The 20,123-nt window shown below is 48.1% G+C and overlaps 1 protein-coding gene across 10 annotated transcripts in view; it reads right to left on the bottom strand.

Annotated features, from left to right (window-relative positions):
* Window positions 1–20,123, bottom strand: part of elna (elastin a) — an 87,497-nt gene that overhangs the window by 29,400 nt on the left and 37,974 nt on the right. For all 10 annotated transcript variants that reach the window (XM_061826538.1, XM_061826545.1, XM_061826544.1 and 7 more), the window contains 3 exons: window positions 9,325–9,384; window positions 7,873–7,968; window positions 7,720–7,746 (listed from right to left, as the gene is read on the bottom strand). In XM_061826538.1, coding sequence (XP_061682522.1) covers window positions 7,720–7,746; window positions 7,873–7,968; window positions 9,325–9,384 — 183 coding nt within the window. The remainder of the gene's footprint in view (window positions 1–7,719; window positions 7,747–7,872; window positions 7,969–9,324; window positions 9,385–20,123) is intronic.

Genomic DNA, 20,123 nt, shown 5'->3' with positions numbered 1-20,123 from the left:
GATTCTGGACTTTAGGAGGCAACCTTCACCACAGCTGCCCCTGACGCTGTCCAACTGCCTTGTGGCAACTGTCGAGATCTTCAAATTCTTGGGAAGGAGGTGGGAGACGCACATCAACTCCATCCTCAAAAAAGCCCAGCAAAGGATGTCGTACTTCTTGCGGCTTCTGAGGAAACACGGTCAGTCACGAGAGCCGTTGAGACAGTTCGACACGGCTGTCATCCAATAAGTACTTTGTACCTCCATCACAGTCTGGTTTGGGGCCGCCACAAAAAAGGACAAACTCTGACCGCAACGAACAATCAAAACAGCTGAACGGATTATCGGCACCTCCCTTACACGCAACGCCAACTAGCTCCAGAGCACGCAGGATTCTATCGGATCCTCCACATCCTGACCACCAGGTCTTCCGGCTCCTTCCGTCGGGAAACTGCTACACATCAATGCAAGTCAAGACTAGCAGGCATTCAAACTGGTTTTTTTTTTTTCCTCCTCTGGCAATTGCATTCTTCTTGTTTTTATACACACTTGTCCAAATAAAGCTGATTCGGATTCCGATTTGAGCTGGATGACAACTTGGGACTGTTCGACGGGCAATCGCGGGCCAAATATGAACGGGCCACCAAGTAGGTAAGATTTGACACCAGCTGCACAAAACTAGCTACCATGTGTCCACCCACGCTTTTTTTTGGGGTCATTACAAGAATCTGGTTTCCAACCTGATTAACAAAAAAACGAAGAGAAGCTAGTTTTAGCCTTTGTAATCAGACCAGAATCTCCCGTTGTGGCTCTGAGAAGGTCAGCACAATTCTGATAAGAACGGCGCTCATCAGTGTCAACGGTGCCTGTTTGTCAGCGTGTGTGTTTATCTGAGAGAACGGACAATGATTTATGATCTGAAAACAACAACAAATGTGGTGTGGTCTCCAGAATACATGATTCAGTTTCAGACTGCGCAACGTCCACCATTCTGGACAACATTCAGCTGCAGTTAGGAGACTCGCACCGTAGCACAATGGGACAAACGTTATTTTAAGTGCTCCGTTTACAAATGACTTTGCGGGGAATGACAAATTAAAATCTTAGCATTTGCCTTTTAGCCGTCGCGCTAACACGGCCAAGCCAGCCAAGCGTATTACTTCCTGACGTACAAGCACTCGACTTTTACAACCCGGGCCAAAATCTGACGGGTTCTGTGTTTTGGTGTAAAATTCTGTGGACCGCAAATGTTCGCGGGAAATAAAAAACATCCCGTCTTTTCGACTGGGGCGTTCCGCTGGTTGTAGCTTTTGATTTGCGGTTTATTAAAACAGCATAGAGAGAGTTTGTGTGTGTGTGTCTAAACAATCCCGGGGACAATCTTGCCAGATGGACGAGGACCGAGGTTCATATTCGGTCCCTGGTGGGAAAACAAAAGCGGGAAGACTCGCCTGACTGGGCCAAGCGACGGCTCGTCAACTCTCGGGCTAAGATGGAGGCGTGCGGCATGCAAACCTTATTTGGACACAAACAAAAACGAATAAAAGCGACGGCCGCCCTTTTCGTCGCTTTTTTTAATTACGGGACTTCTTGGGAATATCGCGGAAGATTACGGAGATGCGGGGGAAATCCGATGACGTCGCTCGAGAAGGACAAAAAGGTGACCTAAGAAGGCGAGACCCAACTTTTCGGATTTGAACTTTATTCTGTACACCACGGCAGGCGGCACGGTGGAGCAGCCGGTAAAAGCGCTGGCCTCACAGTTCTGAGTTCCCGGGTTCAATCCCGGACCTGCCTGTGTCTCCGGGTGGTCTCCTCCCACATTAATTGGACACTCTAAATTGCCCCCGTCGGTGTGATTGTGAGTGCGACTGTTTCTCTTCACGTGCCCTGCGATTGGCTGGCGACCAGGTCGGGGTGTGGCCCGCCTCCTACCCGTTGACAGCTGGGATAGGCTCCAGCACGCACCGAGACCCTTGTAGGGATAAGCGGCTATGAAAACGGATGGATGGACACGACAGCAAACGTTTAAAAACATTAAAAATAAAAACTCGTTTGGGTCGTTTAGACTTGGAGTCTTTAAATGTCAGGAATTGCAGACATTTTATGTGGAATACTGGACATGCGCCCATATCAACTTTGACATCAGACATAATTGAATAATAATCACATCCGTCCATCCATTTTTCTCACGATAGTCCCAGTTGAGCTGGAGTTTTACGTGTGGAGTTTGGACGAGAGGCGACGTACCAATCAGAAGTTCACATTCGCGTCCGGCGACAATTTAGTTCGTCTCACTTGACATGCATGTTTCGGGAATGTGGGAGGAAGCCAGAGTACCCGGAGAAAACCCACTGGAGGGACAAAAAATACAATACGGTGGCGGAACTGGCCCCACAGTTCAGAGGACCGGTGTTCAAATCCCGGCCTCCCCCTGTGTGGAGTTTTCATCTTCTCCCCGTGCCTGGGTGGCTTTTCTCCGGGTGGGCACTCCGGTTTCCTCCCACATCCCAAAGACGTGCAACATTAATTGGACACTCTAAATTGCCCCTAGGTGTGATTGTGAGTCCCATTGGTTGATTGTTTCTATTTGCCCTGCGATTGGCTTGCGACCAGTTCAGGGTGTACCCCGCCCGCCCGCCCGCCGCCCGCCGTCCTCCTGCCCGATGACAGCAGGGGTAGGCTCAGGTACTCCTGCGACCCTTGTGAGGATAAGCGGCTAAGAAAATGGAGATATATATAGAAGAGAGAGGAAGAGAGTGTAATTTGTCATCTTGGCGTCCTTGCCACTTTTGATTATTACTTTTCGATCGCTTTGCTTTCCCAGATGCTTCGCCCATAGCTAAGCGGACAAATATGTATCATATTCCTATAAGAAATTACAGTAACATGAAGCAGCGGGTTCGGTAACTGAAACAGGTGCTCCGGGACATAAATCGCGACACGTAATCCAAATTTGACAAAAAAAAGAGAAAAAAGAAAAGGATGGTGGTAGAAATGAAACTGACACGCAAAGCCTCGGATCAAAGGCAAGAGTGCAAATTGTCTGTCCAAAGTGCGCGCATAATTTTCACGAGTTTTATTGCAGACCGGGCTGCTCATTTTCAAGGTGAAGGACATTTTCCGCCCGGTGACAAACGACAATGCCCAGTCTGCGGTATCCCGGGAGGTGGCCAATCAGACGGTGTAATAAGTAAATTGTCTATTCTTGAAATTCATTTGGAAGGCATTCAAGGCATCGAGTCAAATTATGTTTTGAAAAAAAAAAAAAAAAAAAAAAACGCAGCCGTGCTGAAACATATTTTGTTGTCAAGAGGTTTACGGCGGATCGTAACCAAAAGTGGTGGGGACTAAATCATTTCAGCCAACCGCAGGATAAACTCGGCGGGGAAGTCTGACCAAAACGCTTTCCAGATGGAATACGGAATACATTTTCTGACTCCATATTTTCTGACGTTGCCGTATTCGCACGTGGAAAATCAGAAAAGTCGTGCGGCGTTTCCGACGATCAAGAAGAGTGGCGTGCGAAATATATCAGAGAAATTGTAAAAAGTACGTGAAGTGCAAATATAAATAAGGTCAGAATGGCCAGTCGAAAAAACAAAAAGCTGAAAAAGTGACCAATAGCACGACAGATTGAAAATATTCCAATTGGAAATTTGGCAGTGAGCTGCCAGGTCGCTCCCATTGGTGCAGGGTTGCCCTTGAGCAACCGCAGTGGAACAGAATCCATTGTGGATTACAGACAAGTGTCCACGGAATTTGCTTGCAGATTTTTTGACATTTTCCTTCAACATCCCCAAAACTTGCCTCTTAGGCTAATTGAAGACTCTGAACCGACCCCGATCTGTGAACGGTTGTTTGCCTGGACCCGTCCAGGAATCGATGGGTAACCAGTACGGCGTGGACCCCTCCTCTTGCCCAAAGTCTGTTGCAATATGCTCTAATTCGCAAGTGCTCGCAGTTTTTTTAAATCCATTTTTTTTGCTGCTATTGTTGTCCTGATGGTTTAGTGGTCTGCTGAAAAAACGACACTTTTTAAAAATCTATACACATGCGATTGTATTCCAACTGTTCCAAATGTCTGATAAGATGAATTTGTGCCTTGTGAAAGACGCCTTCTAAATAAACTTTATGATTATGAATATTTTATGACCATATGAGGACAAGTCTATGTAGAAAATGGATGGATAGACAAATAAGGCCGAGGTTGCTTGCAATTCCTAAAGGTTCCGGATGCGGTGGGACTGTCCTGGTTGGGGTCTCTGCACAACATCGCACGGATTTAAGGGGTGTGCTTGGGGGGTCCCTCTGGATTGGCGGACTGGGGTGCTCGTCCCCCTTTTTAAGAAAGGCGACCGGAGGGAAGGTGTGTTTTTCGGATTTTCTTCCTGGCCGCGGAACAACTCTCGACCCTCGGCGGAAAAGCAAAATTCCTCCCTGGGTTCAGAGCTTTGTCAAAACTGTGGTCTAACCTTCCCGAGGCTTTGCGTGAGCTTTGCTGAAATTCACGACAATCACGCGACTCGCTTCAGCAGCTGTTGCCCTGCTCAAAAGTCCAGGGTCAAATCAGCGACTTGCCAGCGGAACGCAGCGTCACGATTGGGCTTCTGGAAAACAATGACCGCAGGGTCTCTCGGTGGGGATAAAATGGATTTCATCAGCGCTTCATCGTTGATTGTAAATGGGGAAAAAAAAAAAAAAAAATCAAAATTTCCGCGATCCATTCATTTTCTAAACTGCTCATCCACACGAGAGTTGCTGGCGGGTAGGAACCAATCCCAGCTACCTTTGAGCGAGTGGGAAGCTAACCTGAGGATGGTCACCAGTCGGTCCCGGGGCGACAAATGTTCACATTCATATTTACGGATTTTGACATTGAAGTTAGCTTACGATTTGGGAATGTGGGAGAACGAAACTCCAATTTGAACTGAATTCGAGACGCACGTCACAATTCTGAGTGCACCAACGACGTCGCGCCGGAAATTTAACTCAGTCGGATTGCCTCGGTACCCGAATTCATATTATAAAGAATATAAAATACAGTGGGGCATTCCAAGTCCAAAAATAGTGAAAAGTCGTGGGAAAACTTGGATGTCGAATTGTTTCGTTATCAGTCCTTCCCTCGTCCTCGATCGCAGCTGTCAACAGTGTAAACAGTGATTAATTTATTTCCAGAGCCACGTGCAACAATCCTGTCCACTGTAATTGATAACTAGTTAGTTGTAGTTTTTTTTTTAGGTATTTTGATTGTGAAAAAGAATACTGGTTGATTTTGGGTCTTCCTATAGGCACTGGGAACATCTTAGGGGATGACATCAGAGTCATCTGAATATTTCCATCCACCCGTCCATTATCTACTGCTTTTCCGGGTCAGGTCGCGGTAGGTCGCAGGTCCTTCAGCAGGGATACCCGGACTTCCCTTTCCCCGGCCACTTCTTCCAGCTCCTCCGGAGGGATCCCGAGGCGTCCCCGGGCCAACCGAGAGACATAGCGTGTCCTGGGCCGTCCTCTGGGTCTCTTTCCGCCACGGGCATGCCCACAACACCTCACCGAGAAGGCGTCCGGGAGGCATCTGGATCAGATGCCCCAGCCGCCTCATCTGGCTACTCTCAATGGGGAGAAGAAGTAGCGGCTCGACACCGAGCCCCTCCCTGATGACCGAGCTTCTCGCCGTTATCTAAGGTGGAAAGTCATTTGGGCCGCTCGTATCCGGGATCTTGTTCTTTGTACCCACAGCTCATGCCCATAAGTGAGTGTAGGAACGTAGCTCGACTGGTAAATTGAGAGCTTCGTCTTTCGACTTAGCTCCCTCTTTACCGCAACGGACCGATACAATGCAGACGCTGCACCGATCCGTCTCCATTCTTCCCTCAGTCGTGAACAAGACCCCAAGATACTTGAACTCCTCCACTTGGGCCAGGATCTCATCCCCGACCTGGAGAGGGCATCTGAATATTTATGAAATGTGATTATCTTCTGCCGATGCCGTGACGTCATTTCCGCATAACTGATTCGCGTTCATGATCTCACCTCAAACCTTGGGGACAAAAACGGGAACTAAAATGCTTACACGACTCAGCGCCGGAAGCCGTCTTCGAAAAAGTCACTTTATTTCAAAGATTTGAATTGTCACGCGCATTGCGCAGACGGTAGCAGGACGTACATGTATGAAAATTCTTGGGCAATAACTCTCATGCCAAAATCAACTTCCAGTGATTGCAGCGGTGGAAATGTGCTCATTTATACAATCCCGGTCGGGGGGCAGGAAGGGCGTGGCACCTCCGGAGGGACCGTTCTGTTATCGGGCCAGGACCACTTTTGCTTGCTTCCTTATCTTTGCGAACACATAGAGGTGCGCGCAGATGGTATCGCTACATGCTTGCGGATATTAAACGATGGCCAAAAGCCGCTCGAGCTGCCGGTGAAGCGCGGACAAAAATACGGCACTGGAAAATATTTATTGAAAAGGGCCGCGGCCAGGTCCAATTTGCAGGTTTCCAGACATTGTGAGGCTCCGACGGTACAAAAACACCACCGGTCCTCCGGCGCCATTGTTCAGCGGGCGTGGACGTTCGCTTCGACTCTGCCAATCATCGCTCACGAATGCAACAAAGGTGTCCGATGTAAGAATGATGTCATGCAAGACTTTGTGGGTCGAGGCCATCGTGTCAACTGATAAAAGTGCGCGATAAGAGCAGCTCAGTCAAAACTCCTCCAATCGGGTGTTTACCTTCTTCGTGTAGTGGCCGGCCAGTGAATATCGTCACGTAATCCACCCAACGCTGTAAATGCTCGGGAATTCCCATGACAGCCAACAAAAGTGCGACATTGCCACAAATCTATTCCACTTGCCTCTACGTGCAGAGAGGAAGGCCGCGTGCAGGCCCAGTCCCTCACCCAAATCTTAAAATCCGCAATTAAAAAAAAAAAAAACAAACGGACCGCATAAGCCAGACGCGACATTAGGCACGCCTGCATCATCAAAAAAAAAAAACCATTCAAACATAAACCCCGTATTACAAATTCCGGACAAATTAAAATGGTAAGACTCAGTTTGGAGATATTTCCGGCCGCGACTTTTTTCCACACGCTTTCAACCCTGCGGTTTATGCGATGATGCGGCTAATGTGTGCATTTTTTTTTCCTAACGGCCGGAAGGGGGCTCTCGAGTGGAAAAGGCAAGAGTGAGACCGGTGGAATGTATGTCCCGAGGAAGTGACTTTTACCGGACATGTTAGTGCTGCGCTAGTGTTAGCACTGTGCTAGCGTGTTGCTGCTGCGTTACTGGCGTGTCTCAGTGATCTTTACAGGTAAGTTTTTTTTTTTTTTTTTTTTTAACTGGCCCTGTCAGTGCTGCGCCAGCGTTAGCGCCACACTAGCATTAGCGTTAAGCTCTTTCTGTTTGCCGTCTTTCTTTGTAAATATCTCGTGTTTCAATGTGGGCGCTTCCGGCTTTTACACAGCTGCGGCGTATGCACGTACCAAATGGTATTTCCTATACAAATGTACCGGGTGAGGCTTATAACCGGATGCGCTCGGTAGGCCGGAAATTACAGTATATAACAATATTTATCATTATAAGTGGTGTAGTAGACCTACACTGAGTCCTTGTCGTTTTACATCCATAAAGAGATTTGCATAATTCGTAAGGAAGTTGAGAATAATGATTGATTATATCTCATGTACATAATGTTGTGACTGCTTCTGATGTTTGCTCCAATAATGTTTGAATCTTACCTGGTTTAGGTCCTTTCCCACCTTGTCCTACAAAACGGAAACAAAACGTTCCGATTGACAATCCAAAAGCGGAAAGGATAAGATTGCTTTAAGATGACCAACGGCAGCAGATTGTTGCCGATTGATAAAAGTTCGACTCGATCCTTTTCCTACCTGCTCCGAGTCCTCCGCCACCCAATCCAGTCTGGCCAACGCCTCCTGGCACCAGACCGCCTGGTCCTCCGCCTTGCCCTCCAGCTCCATAAGCACCTGGAACGTCAAAGATGAGTTTGTGAATAAATGATGTCTGGGACTGAGGAGAGGCGAAAGGAACGCATTGAAATGCAACGTAGGGCAAAGGTGGAGGTGGCGAAGGCTAAACAAGAGGCATACATGTCGTCAGACATGTACGCCACGAAAGAAGGAGAAAAGGATCTCTACAGGTTGGCCAGACGGCGAGATTTGCAGCAGGTTAGGGTGATTAAGGGTAGCCACGGAAAAGTGTTGACTGGTGCCAGAAGTGCGGTGAACAGATGGAAAGAATACTTGGAGAAGTTGATGAATGGAGAAAATGAGAGAGAAGGAAGTCGAGAAGAGGCAAGTGTGAATGACGGACCAGGAAGTGGCAATGATTAGCAAGGGGGAAGTTCGAAAGGCACTACAAAGGATAAAAATGGAAAGGCAGCAGGTCCGGATGACCGATGGCGGAAGGTCTCCGGTGTGTTATGTGACAGAAGAGTGAAGGGCAAAGTTTATAAAACCGTGGTGAGGCCGGCCACGGTGGGCGGAGTAGAGACCAAACAACAGGAAGCAGAACTGGAGGTGGCAGAAATGGAAATGTTGAGGTTCTCGTTCGGAGTGAGCGGCTCGGATAGGATTAGAAACGAGCTCCTGAGAGGGAGGGACAACCAAAGTTGGATGTTGTGGAGACGAGGTTCCGTCGAGAAGACCGGACTTGGATGGTTTGGACATGTCCGGGAGCAAATTGGTAGGAGGATGGGAAGGACGGAGCTCCCAGGGAAGAGAGCGAGCGAGCGAGCGAGAGAGAGAGAGAGAGAGAGAGAGAGAGAGAGAGAGAGAGCGAGAGAGAGGAAGACCAAAAAAAAATGGTTGATGGATGTCGTGAGGGAAGACGTGAGGACAGTTGGTGTTAAAGAAGAGCACCAGATAGGCTTAGATGGACGCTGTGGCGACCCCGTACGGGACAAGCCGAAAGGAAAAGAAGATTGCTTTTCCTATTGGGTAGAGTAAGATACACTACAAAGAACGTAAAGTGCAAACGTGTCAGTCAAAACGTGCCCTCAGTGACGTGATCGGTCGTGGAAAGCGGACTGGTTATACTTGAATTGTCGACCATATCCATAACCATCAGGAAAAATGAGTTTTGGTGACCCTCCAGGACCAAACATCTTACAATGCCGAATGGTTTTCATTGAACTCCATTTGCACATGAGAAGTTGTGGTTGACTTTCATGCTTTAGTAAGATTTCTTTTTTTGTTTTCGTTTGTTTTTTTAATAACGATGCATCAGTGTAGTAAAATGTCTGATCTGCAGCGGCACAGTTAGCGTGGCTGGAGTACTTTCTTATTCTGAACCCTCCCAGGAGACTTTGGAGTCTTGCTTACCTGGAAGAAACCCGTTTACTGGTCCAGTTCCGATCCCCGCACCGGGCGGCGCGTACACACCTAAAACACACAGCGGGAGGGCGAGAGTTCATTTTTGCTCGCCCGCACGTCTTCCTCCAAACGTTCGCAACCACTGAATGATTTCATTGCAATAAAAGTAACACGATAGCGTCTGACCACTTAATGACCCCATTTATTGTACGCGCATTTTTCATTTTTGACCCAGACACGAAAAGGAAGTTGATCTCGGGTCAAGACTGAACGCTGAACATGAGCAGCTCCTGCGAAGATCAAGATAAACGCCAGACAAAAAGTTCAGGAGGAGAATTCTCAGATTTCGTTCGGATGAGGTGTCGGATTTGGAGGAGTCGCCGGGAGACTTCCGCCGCCGACCCCCTCGGCCTCCTTCGAGGGTCGGGAAACGGCGACGGGAACGGGAAGAATGACAGGATGAAAAAAAGAGAGAGAGACAGACCTCCGACAAAACCCAAAGGGACCGGATGTTGCGGGGTCGGGTTAACCGCAGGCAGTCACACAGCGGAGAGATTTGCGCTGGGGGGGGGCAGGCACGGTGATTTTCTTTAATGGGCCTTACGTGCGCTAAGAGGCCAATCCATTAAAAACACATGTCAGAGGCGTTTGTGTGCGTGTTTATTAACGCGCTCTGCGTGAACGCCGGGCGGACGTCGAGGGAGTGGAACAACGCGACAAGGCGTTAGTGTCTGAAAAAAAGGGGGTGACATAAGGCGGCCCAAAAGGGCCAGAAGGAAAATACCCCAAAAATGTAAACATGCGCTACAGCGTTGCAGAAGGTTGGGAAATATTTCACGTCCTCGCCGTTACGACTTTAATATTCTTTTTATCGTTTGCAGTTGAGGCGAGTACAAAAAAATGTCAACGCTCGAAGAAGGAAACTATTCAAGTGGCCAACATCAAAGGAAACTCTGAACTTTGGGGTGTCGAGAAACTAAAAACGTCCACCCAGCCACCCAGCCATTTTCTTAGCCGCTTATCCTCAGGAGGCTCGCGGAGTGCTGGAGCTATCATTAGGCAGGCCACACCCTGAACTGGTCGGCAGCCAATCGCAGGCCACATCGAGACAAACACTCACAATCCCACCCAGGGGCAATTTAGAGTGTCCAAATTGCACGTTTTTGGGATGTGGGAGGCAAGCGCAGGGCCCACCCGGAGGAAAGCCACACTTGCAGGCACGGGGAGAACATGCAAACTCCACACAGGGAGGGCCGGGATCGAACCCGGGTCCTCAGAACTGTGAGGACGCCAATGTCCCGCCTGGATATTTTTAGGATGAGAAAAAAAATGGGAATTTTGGGGGGGAAGTTGCAGTCAACTTTTATTGAAGTCGAGAACAACAGACAAAAAGTATTTTCCATAATATATCCCTTCAACGCCTCATTTTTAACTTCACGTGCTCATACGTTCACTTTCATATCTGGAAACGGAGGATGAACATGACAGCAACATGGGGAAATTAAAAAAAAAAAAAAAAAAAGTTTTCCCAGCTATTTACAAGATAGGGACAAAGCCCAGATATGAAGGAATTGATGCCCACCCAAAAAGACTTGCAATTGCATACAGGTGGCGCCAAAGCACTTTGTTTTCAATTAGATAAGGCTATGGACGGACCAATGGAAGCCTCTACATTGTTCCTCGTCCCCAAAATGCCACGAGGGGGAGGGGGGGGTACCAAAGTATACATCCATCCATTTTCTTGACCGCTTATCCTCACAGGGGCCTATCCCAGCTGTCACCGGTACACCCTGAACTGGTCGCAAGCCAATCGCAGGCCACATCGAGACAAACACTCACAATCCCACCCAGGGGCAATTTAGAGTGTCCAAATTGCACGTTTTGGGGATGTGGGAGGCAAGCGGAGGGCCCACCCGGAGGAAAGCCACACTTGCAGGCACGGGGAGAACATGCAAACTCCACACAGGCGGGTCCGGGATCGAACCCGGGTCCTCTGAAATGTGAGGCCAACACTTTCCAGCTTATTTTCCCAATTAGGAACAGCTTTGTCCCAGATATAAAGTTTGTGAACATGGTGAGGTTTTTCAAAGAATAGCAGCTGAGAGATTGTTCCAACTAATTACGGGAAATATGTGGACAAAACATATTTCTAGGCCGTATATCCCAAAGGATCCAATGAAAAACCCAGCAAATACAGCAGTACGTGAGTGTGCTGCCATGTCCTGGGTGACGCGATATACTTGACCTCCAAATGTTGTACGTTGCTGTTTTTGTACACTCAGCACTAACCAAGTAACCCTCCGTAATACTTCACGACTTGTCTGTGACCTACGGACAAGTTTTGGGTGCCGAGCACCCAGTTGAAAGTCACTGCTTCATGCCAGTGATTCCCAAATCCAATTTTAGATAATTGCAAAAAAAAAACAAAAAAAAAAACCACATTTATTTCCAAGAAATAATGCATCTTTATTCATCTATTTATGCCGGTGAGGCACAACGACAGACAGAAAAAAAAAAAAAAAAAAAATCCTTTTCAATTAGATAGCAGGAAGTACACGCAGTAATTAATCGATCCATTTTTGGTGATATTTAATTTTTTTGGTGTGCCGTGGGATTTTTTTTCCAATTGTAAAATATGTGCCTCGGCTCAAAAAAGACTGGAGGGACCAAAAATATCAGAAATGTGTCTCGTGATATTCCGCAGTACTGCAAACTCCAAGTAAAATCGTAAAATGTTATGAAAAGTTGAAATTGTTTAGTTTTCTGAAAATGTTTTTTGGATGCAGCTCTCGTATTGGATGTAGTTCGATTATACAGCATTGTTCGGGCAATGTTTTGTGAGCGTGTGGGCGTCAGGCAGGGGCCGCCGCGACCACGAATGATGTGTCAGGTGCAGGCAGGCCCACCCAACCAGGGTGGAGAGAAAGTTCCGGATTTCCTGTCTGGGCTTCGCGAGACGTTTTTTTTTCCTCCGCTTTCGGGCGTCTGCGCCACTTTAACCGAGGGCGCCGAGTCCACCGCTGGCGGCCGTGGGACCTCCCGTCGACTGCGTCCGAACGGACCGGATCAATTTTGCCGCAGAACTCTCGCGCGTATTCAACATGTTCGGAGCGCCCAAGTGAATCATGCCGAGGGAAACGATTTGACCGCTTGAGCCAAAATTCCCACTCGCGATCTTATCTGGACGTTTTTGTCGAATTGCGAGGGCCGCGTTCAGTATTTTCCTCCTGTACTTTTGGGTCGTGCTGACCTCAAATCTCAGCGAGGCTTACGGGACATGGTGAGACATCGTCTTGTGAGGCGAAAGTACCTGCAGTGCAGCGGATGTTTGACAAACTCTCTTCAAAATGTGGACAAAATTCTTGCTTCAGGAATGGAAACTAGCGGCTGTAACGTTCTGAGGAGCGGGATTCGAATCCTGCGTGGAGTTTGCATGTCCTCCCCGTGCCTGCGTGGCTTTTCTCCGGGTGGGCACTCCGCTTTCCTCCCACATCCCCAAAAACGTGCAACATTAATTGGACACTCTAAATTGCCCCGAGGTGGGATTGTGAGTGCGACTGTTTGTCTCCGTGTGCCCTGCGATTGGCTGGCGACCAGTCCTGCCCATCGACAGCTGGGATAGGGTCCAGCACTCCAGCCACCCTCGTGAGGATAAGCGGCTAACAAAATGATTTTAGTCAAGATGGAGGCAAGCAAGTATTGGTCAACTACAGCACAGAACCTTGAACTAAAGATGAAGGGAAAATTTCCATTTCGGCAAGTTTTGGAATAACACAAAAACAATTTTCAACGGAAACGAGAGGGGTGACCCAAAACGGCTCCACGAGAAGGATTTGAGTCTTTAAACACGTCACAGATTTTGAATCCAAGCTGTCGCCGTGCCAGCTGACTCCAACTTTTAGAATGGATAACGTCGCAATTTTCTCGATGTGGCCTGCAATTGGCTGGCGACCAGTTCAGGGTGTACCGGTGACAGCTGGGATAGGCTCCAACACTCCCCGCGACCCTTGTGAGGATAAGAGGTCAAGAAAACGGATGGATGTGTACTTCGGTACCCCCCCCCCCCCCCTCGTGGCATTTTGGGGACGAGGAACAATGTAGAGGCTTCCATTGGTCCGTCCATAGCCTTATCTAATTGAAAACAAAGTGCTGTATGCAATTCCCCGTCGGTGTGATTACACGTGCGGCTGTTTGTCTCCATGTGTCCTGTGATTGGCCGGCGACCAGTTCAGGGTGTACCCCGCCTCCTGCCCCTTGACAGCTGGGATAGGCTCCGGCACTCCGCGCGGCCCTCGTGAGGATAGGCGGCAAAGAAAATGGACGGATGAATGGATTTCTTCCATATTTTTGACATGATTTCTCATCTAATTAACTGACTAAACCTCCCGGGAAGAAGCAACAACAAGCTCATGTTATCCATTAATAAGATGGAATATTGATGAATTTGTAACACCCATCCATCAGTTTTCTTAGCTGCTTATCCTCACGAGGGTTGCGGTGAGTGCCGCGGCCTATCCCAGCTGCCAATGGGCAGGAGGCAGGGTACAGCCTGAACTGGTCGCCAGCCAATCACAGGGCACACGGAGACAAACAGCCGCAGGGCAATTTAGAGTGTCCAATATTAATGTTGCATGTTTTTGGGATGTGGGCACGGGCAGGCGGGTCCGGGATTGAACCCGGGACCTCAGAACTGTCAGGCCAACGCTTTACAACATGTAATCGAATATTTCAGTTGCCGCGGCAGGAGCAGTACACGCGGTCTCCGCTGTACTTTTGGGCCCGCGTACTGCGGTACGCGACGGGCTTGGGAAAATAATTCACAACTTGTTTTCTTTCTGGATCAAGTCGGAGCAGTGACGTTTTTCTTCCCCCCGTCGCGCCTCCCGTGTTAATGACAGATCGGACAATTGCTCTTTGTGCCCTCTTCGACTTTATTGAAAACAAAAAAGCAAATACATAAAATAAGCCAGTGCGAAATGGGCCATTTCCACGACGCCGTGCTGCGGTTGTGCAATGAGTGGCCGTGTATTAAATAGCTCGAGAGCTGATGGAACAGTTTGCATGTTGCTTAAAAAAAAAAAAAAACTTTGGAAAACACACACCCATTGTTCATGCGGGTGAGCTCAAAAAATAAAAAAATACTTTGCAGAACTCTTTTGATTTGCTCCGGCCGTCAAACCGTCGGTAAATGCACATCATTAGGAAAAGTCACATGACTCTCTCTCTCTCTCTCTCTCTCTGCAGTCTATTTACAGATCCAAAAGCTACAAAAATACCCATTTGGAGCAGTATTTACCCTAATCCAGAACCCCCCCAAAGTCCCGAGAGGGGACAGAGTTGGGGAAATCTCTTCAGGCGCCCCGAAATAATCCTCCCGGCGCGACCTTATCAAGCACGTGACGGCCGTCCCGTCCCGTTATCTGGTCCAGTTTCTGTCCCGCCGGCTTCTTGCCGAGCGAGGGCGACAGCGCGAGCGGCCTCTAATGTATGCACTCATACCTATCGTGACGTTCTAATCGGACCGGACCGGACCGGACCGGACCGTTGCGAGCGAGCCAGCGTCGTGGTGGGGTTCGGGCGATTGAGTGTTCCCGATTGAAGCTGAAAGCTTTTCGAGGCTCTTTCCTGACGGACAAAAATGCGATTTTAGCTGATGGCTAATGACGTCAACTCAAAACAATACACCTTCATGTATTTATGAGTTTTTGCAAAATCATCTTTGCCATTGACAGCTTGAGAAGTCAAATAACGTTAACCGGAAAGGCCGGCAGTGAATGAGTTAAACGAATCGTTTTTGAACCCCAAAAGATTTTATCGTTTCGATACGACGTACTGCATCTGCCACGAAATATTCTCGTGGCCGACGTTGTCAAACGGCCGATCAAAGGTACGAATCCTGTCTCGGTGCCGGCCAATCAGGGGCATGCAATGGCCGCCAGTGTTTTCTTGACAATTTGGCAGGGCGGGAAAGTTCCATTTTTCATACATTTGTGAGCCTTCAAGACATTTTTGGGGTCTCTTTAGAGGCTTAATGACTGCACAGTATACCCATCCATTTTCGTTGCCGCTTATCCTCACAAGGGTCGCAGGGAGGGGAGTGCTGGAGCCAATCCCAGCTGTCATTGGGCAGGAGGCGGGCCAGGCGCTGAACTGGTTCCCAGCCAATCGCGGGGCACGTCGGGACTCACGATCACACCTTGGGGCAATTTATGGTGTCCGTTTTTGGGATGTGGGAGTGCCCCACCCGAAGAAAAGCCACACTTGCAGGCACGGGGAGAACGTGCAGACTCCGCACAGGCGGCTCCGGGGTTGAACCCGGGACCTCGGAACCGTGAGGCCAACGCTTTACAGCCGAGCCGCCGTGCCGCCCATTATCAAAAAATTCTCTTAAAAAAAAGGAGTAGAAAGTACAAAACTCCATTTTGACATGCGGAAAGTAAAATAATCATATAATAATCATCATCATTTTACATTTGAGACGACGCGCACGTCTGGAAACGACGAGTCCCTGCAACTTATCGCAACGGAGTGCAGATACAGTCATCCTCCATTAAACGACGATTTGTACATATTTTTCTCTTATCTTCTTCCAGCCGGCCGCGATAGCAAATTTTGCCGTGCGATATATTTGGCGGCAAAGTCGCCGAGTGGTCAGTTCATTGCGTCGTCCCTTTTATGAATTCATTTTCAATACAAGACTGACAAGTGTAATGTAGAACAACCAATAAATCGGGGTCTCTGGCACAGTTTGCAAATATTGCACTTTAACAAGTATTAAACATTTGGCACATATTGCGTACTGTACGGGCAGCAACGGTGGAGCGTTGGCCTCACAGTTCTGAGCAACCGGGTTCGATCCCGGCCCCGCCTTTGTGGAGTTTGCATGTTCTCCCCCGTGCCTGCAAGTGTGGCTTTTCTCCGGGTGGGCCCTCCGCTTTCCTCCCACATCCCAAAAACGTGCAACATTAATTGGACTCTCCAAATTGCCCCTTGGTGTGATTGTGAGTCTCTATGCGGCCTGCGATTGGCTGGCAACCAGTTCGGGGCGTGGCCTTTCTCCTGCCCAACGACAGCTAGGATAAGCGCCAGCACCCCTGCGACCCTCGTGAGGATGAGCAGCTCAGAAAATGGATTTTGCCCAGTGCCCACCCAACATTAATTGGACCGTCTAAATTGCCCATAGGTGTGATTGTGAGTCTCTACGTGCCCTGCGATTGGCTGGCAAACAGATCAGGGTGTGGCCCGCCTCCTGCCCAACGACAGCTGCGACAGGCTCCGGCCCTCGCCGCGACCCTCGTGAGGGTAAGCGGCAAAGAAAATGGATGGATGGGTATGCCGTACAGTCATTAAGCCACTAAAGAGACCCCAAAAAGGTCTTGAAGGCTCGCAAATGTATGAAACATTGAACTTTCCCGTTCTGCCAAATTGTCAAGAAGGCACTAGCGGCCACGGCGTGCCTCTGATTGGTCAGGATTCGTAGCTTTGATTGGCCGTTTGCGGAAGCTCTTCACCAACATAAACGCACGCGAGTAGCGCGCCGCCGTCTCAAACCAACGTGTCTACACACGCGGAAAGAATATGCTTGCTAATTTTTGGGACCGACACCAAACCAGATGCGTGTAAAAGTAAACACTCAAGTACAGAGTACAGTACAGAGGACTAATTACTAATTACAGCAATGCACAGTCGGACGTGTATTTAATACTTTTCACTGTGCTTGGATTCACTGAAAAGTCGGAACAAGCTGCACGCAAATGAGGCCCAAGAGCAGCGAAACAACTGCAAACCGAAAAAAAAAAGTAACCCAAGATCAGGAAACCGAGGCAGACGTGGACCCGACTTAACGGTCTGTGCGCCGCAGATCTTTTGCAGTACTTTGGATGTTCTGCGGCTGCGTTCGACTGGCGGACTCGCGGCTAACGTCATTTCGCCGACTTCCATCTCGCAACGAGCGAGTCGATCCCATCTCTTTGCTTACGCTGCGCTCACTTTAGCAGATATCGGATTTTTCTTTTTAAATCTGATTTTTACGTTCGGCTGAGGCCCGATTTGGATCTCGAGATAGACTATTTCGTACGTTCCGGGTTCCCCCGCCGCGCACCGCCAGTACTCACGTTTGGACCGGGCCCTCGCTCGTAATGAATTCAGCCCAAGATTGGCAAACTTGATGCGGGAAATTTAATCGTTGCTGCTTTCGAGTTGGCGATGACAAAACAATAAGCCACAGTTGAAGATTAGAAGCAGATACTGAATGTCAAATTACTTGAAGCAAGTGGAACACAAGTTATGTTTGTTTCAGTCATTTTTTTCTTTTTTTTAATCTTTTTTTGGGTTGATTAGTCAGGTGTCAAACCCGAGGCCCGGGGGCCACATCCGGCCCCGCCGCATGATTTCATGCGGCCCGCGAAGGCAAATCACGTGCACCAACTCCCATGATTTTTGCTCAAATCTGTACCAAAATTGCAATTCGTCACATCATGAATAATAACGTTGAGATATTACAAGCGTTTTTGTGTGACCGGACAACAACAGTTGAAAAACCCGCTGCTCTCGATTTCTGATACCAAAACTAGTTCTTAAATTTCACATGTAAATATGATGAGGCGGTTAAAGATGTTTTACGGTTTCACAGTCAAAACGGCCCTCTGAGGGAAAGCGTAAGTAGAAATTACTTTGACACCCCCCGATCTACATATCATCACGCTGCACAGAATATCGGGAAAAACAAATGCAGTACACCGAGCGCTCTGCTCATTGGCGCGCCCGCCGGTGGGCCGGAGAAAGAATATTTGCAGTTATTTCAGTATTGGCTTCAGATTTGGGCTTTCAACAACAGCCAGAATAAAAGCGACAAAGGAAAATTCCGGTGTTTTGGAGTAACAATAAATCCCCGATCTACCGATACTGCCAATTCTTCACCGGATGAGGATAAATCCGAGAAATCGGCGCTGGCCGCAATTGTTTACCGTGTAATCGAGCGTTTGGAACGCCGCGTAACATCCGCGCCCCTGAAAATTCCCAATTGTCGATAAAAATCTTCTCAAACCACCATTAAATGATAGAGTACATATTATATGACCTATTGGATATATTGTTACTCATAAACACCGTAATTTTCCTTTAAATTGTTATCACCGCGCGTCATTTGGGAATGGTGGTGACTCGGTGCCGTCCAAAAAGGTTTCGGGACTAACGTGAGGATTTTGAGTAAATTTGTACATTTTTTTGGAATGGAATGATGTGCATTTTGGACAAAACTGGAAGTCAATTCCATTTTCAGAAAGGGTGTGTTTTCAAAAGTCCATAGACGCGTTTTGTTCCCCAGACAGTCCAGAGCCCGGCTCTGAACCCGGCAACCACTTTCACAGTAGTTATGGCGGTAAGAAAATCTCTTTGCCAAAATGTTAACGGCTTCTGGCCGCCGCCGTGGAGACTGCAGCCAGCGGACGTTAGCTGCAACGTAAAAGTCAAAGCTGCGAAGAAAATCATCAAATCTACCCGGACCGAAGCAGGAAGAGTTCTGCGCGGGCGGGCCCGGGAGAACGTAAATGTTGATGACGGTTCTTTCACGATCGGCGAGCCGAGTCATTCAAGCCTTTGGAGTCGGCTCCCGGCCCACGCGAGTGAAGTCACCCGGCCGCTGAGCATCGGCGGGACAAGAACCCGCGCGATGACCTCCGACGAGGCTTTCTCCGGTTGCGCCGCTCGAGTCCAATAAGTTGCGCTCGCGTCTCACGCCAGGCAAAAATCGGATCGGGACCCGGATTCGCAAGTCGACCTTCAGAATCAACCAGAAGTCCTGAGCTCATGTCGGAATTCGTCACGTTTTCACACGGCGAGGACGCGCCACACGCCAACCCCGCTGATTGCTTTCGACCACGCAAAAGCGACTTTCAGAAGGCTGAAAATGATCCAAAAAGCCATTCGGGGAGGGAAGTCACCCAAGTCCCATTTTCCATTTTGTCCGCGGAATTGCGTCCGTGATTAAACTGGCGAGGGACTGCTTAGCGTTTGCCCCCGCTAAGGGTTCGGGACCGGGGGGGATGAGTCCCGGATCAGAAGTTTTAGGCGTGCTGCGCTCCCGGAGAGGCCAAGTCGTTTTCATTTCATGCAATTTGATCCCCACATTTATGAAAAGGAAAAACATAACGAATTTTGGAAAGGTCCCCAAATTAATCATCAAGACTAATAAAAAGTTTATTTTATGATTGAATTACAGCAAAAGAGGAGTGGATTCGATTTATAACCCCAAAAAAATAATATTCCGGGGGTAGACAACTCATTTTCATACAAATGCACCAATCCATACACAAAATGCATTTTTTACGTTTTTTTTTTTTTAATTAATTTGGTTTTAATTTGAACACAACAGCCAGCTTCTCTGATCCAAATTCAAGCAGAGGACAGCGGCGCTGCCTCTGAACACCTGAAACATTTCATAACAAAAAAAAAATAAAATCAAATAAAGAGAGCCAAGACCTACCCAAGAAGATAAACAGTGAGCTGCGATTAAATATAGCAAAAATGAGGAATGATAGTGATAATTTTGTGCTGTTGGAAAGGGAGAGGTGGGAGAGATTGAGTGGAACAAACCATTTCCAGACAAGGGGGGGGGGGCTCTATTTTTGCTGCTAAAATATTACGATTCAACAAAGTAATGTGTGGTTGTACACATTTTGAAAAAAATAATCGATTGTAAATATGAATAACACCACTCATCATCGCTGTAACCATGGTCTTAAAATTTCCATGTCCATATTAAATGCATAGATGGGAAAGAGTTGATTACATTGTTCATAAATGTGTTT

Source organism: Syngnathoides biaculeatus, chromosome 8, assembly GCF_019802595.1.
Source record: "Syngnathoides biaculeatus isolate LvHL_M chromosome 8, ASM1980259v1, whole genome shotgun sequence".
NCBI classification, from domain to species: Eukaryota; Metazoa; Chordata; class Actinopteri; order Syngnathiformes; family Syngnathidae; genus Syngnathoides; species Syngnathoides biaculeatus.
The sequence above is the reverse complement of the archived record's forward strand: the minus strand, read 5'-3'. Positions and strand labels throughout refer to the sequence as shown.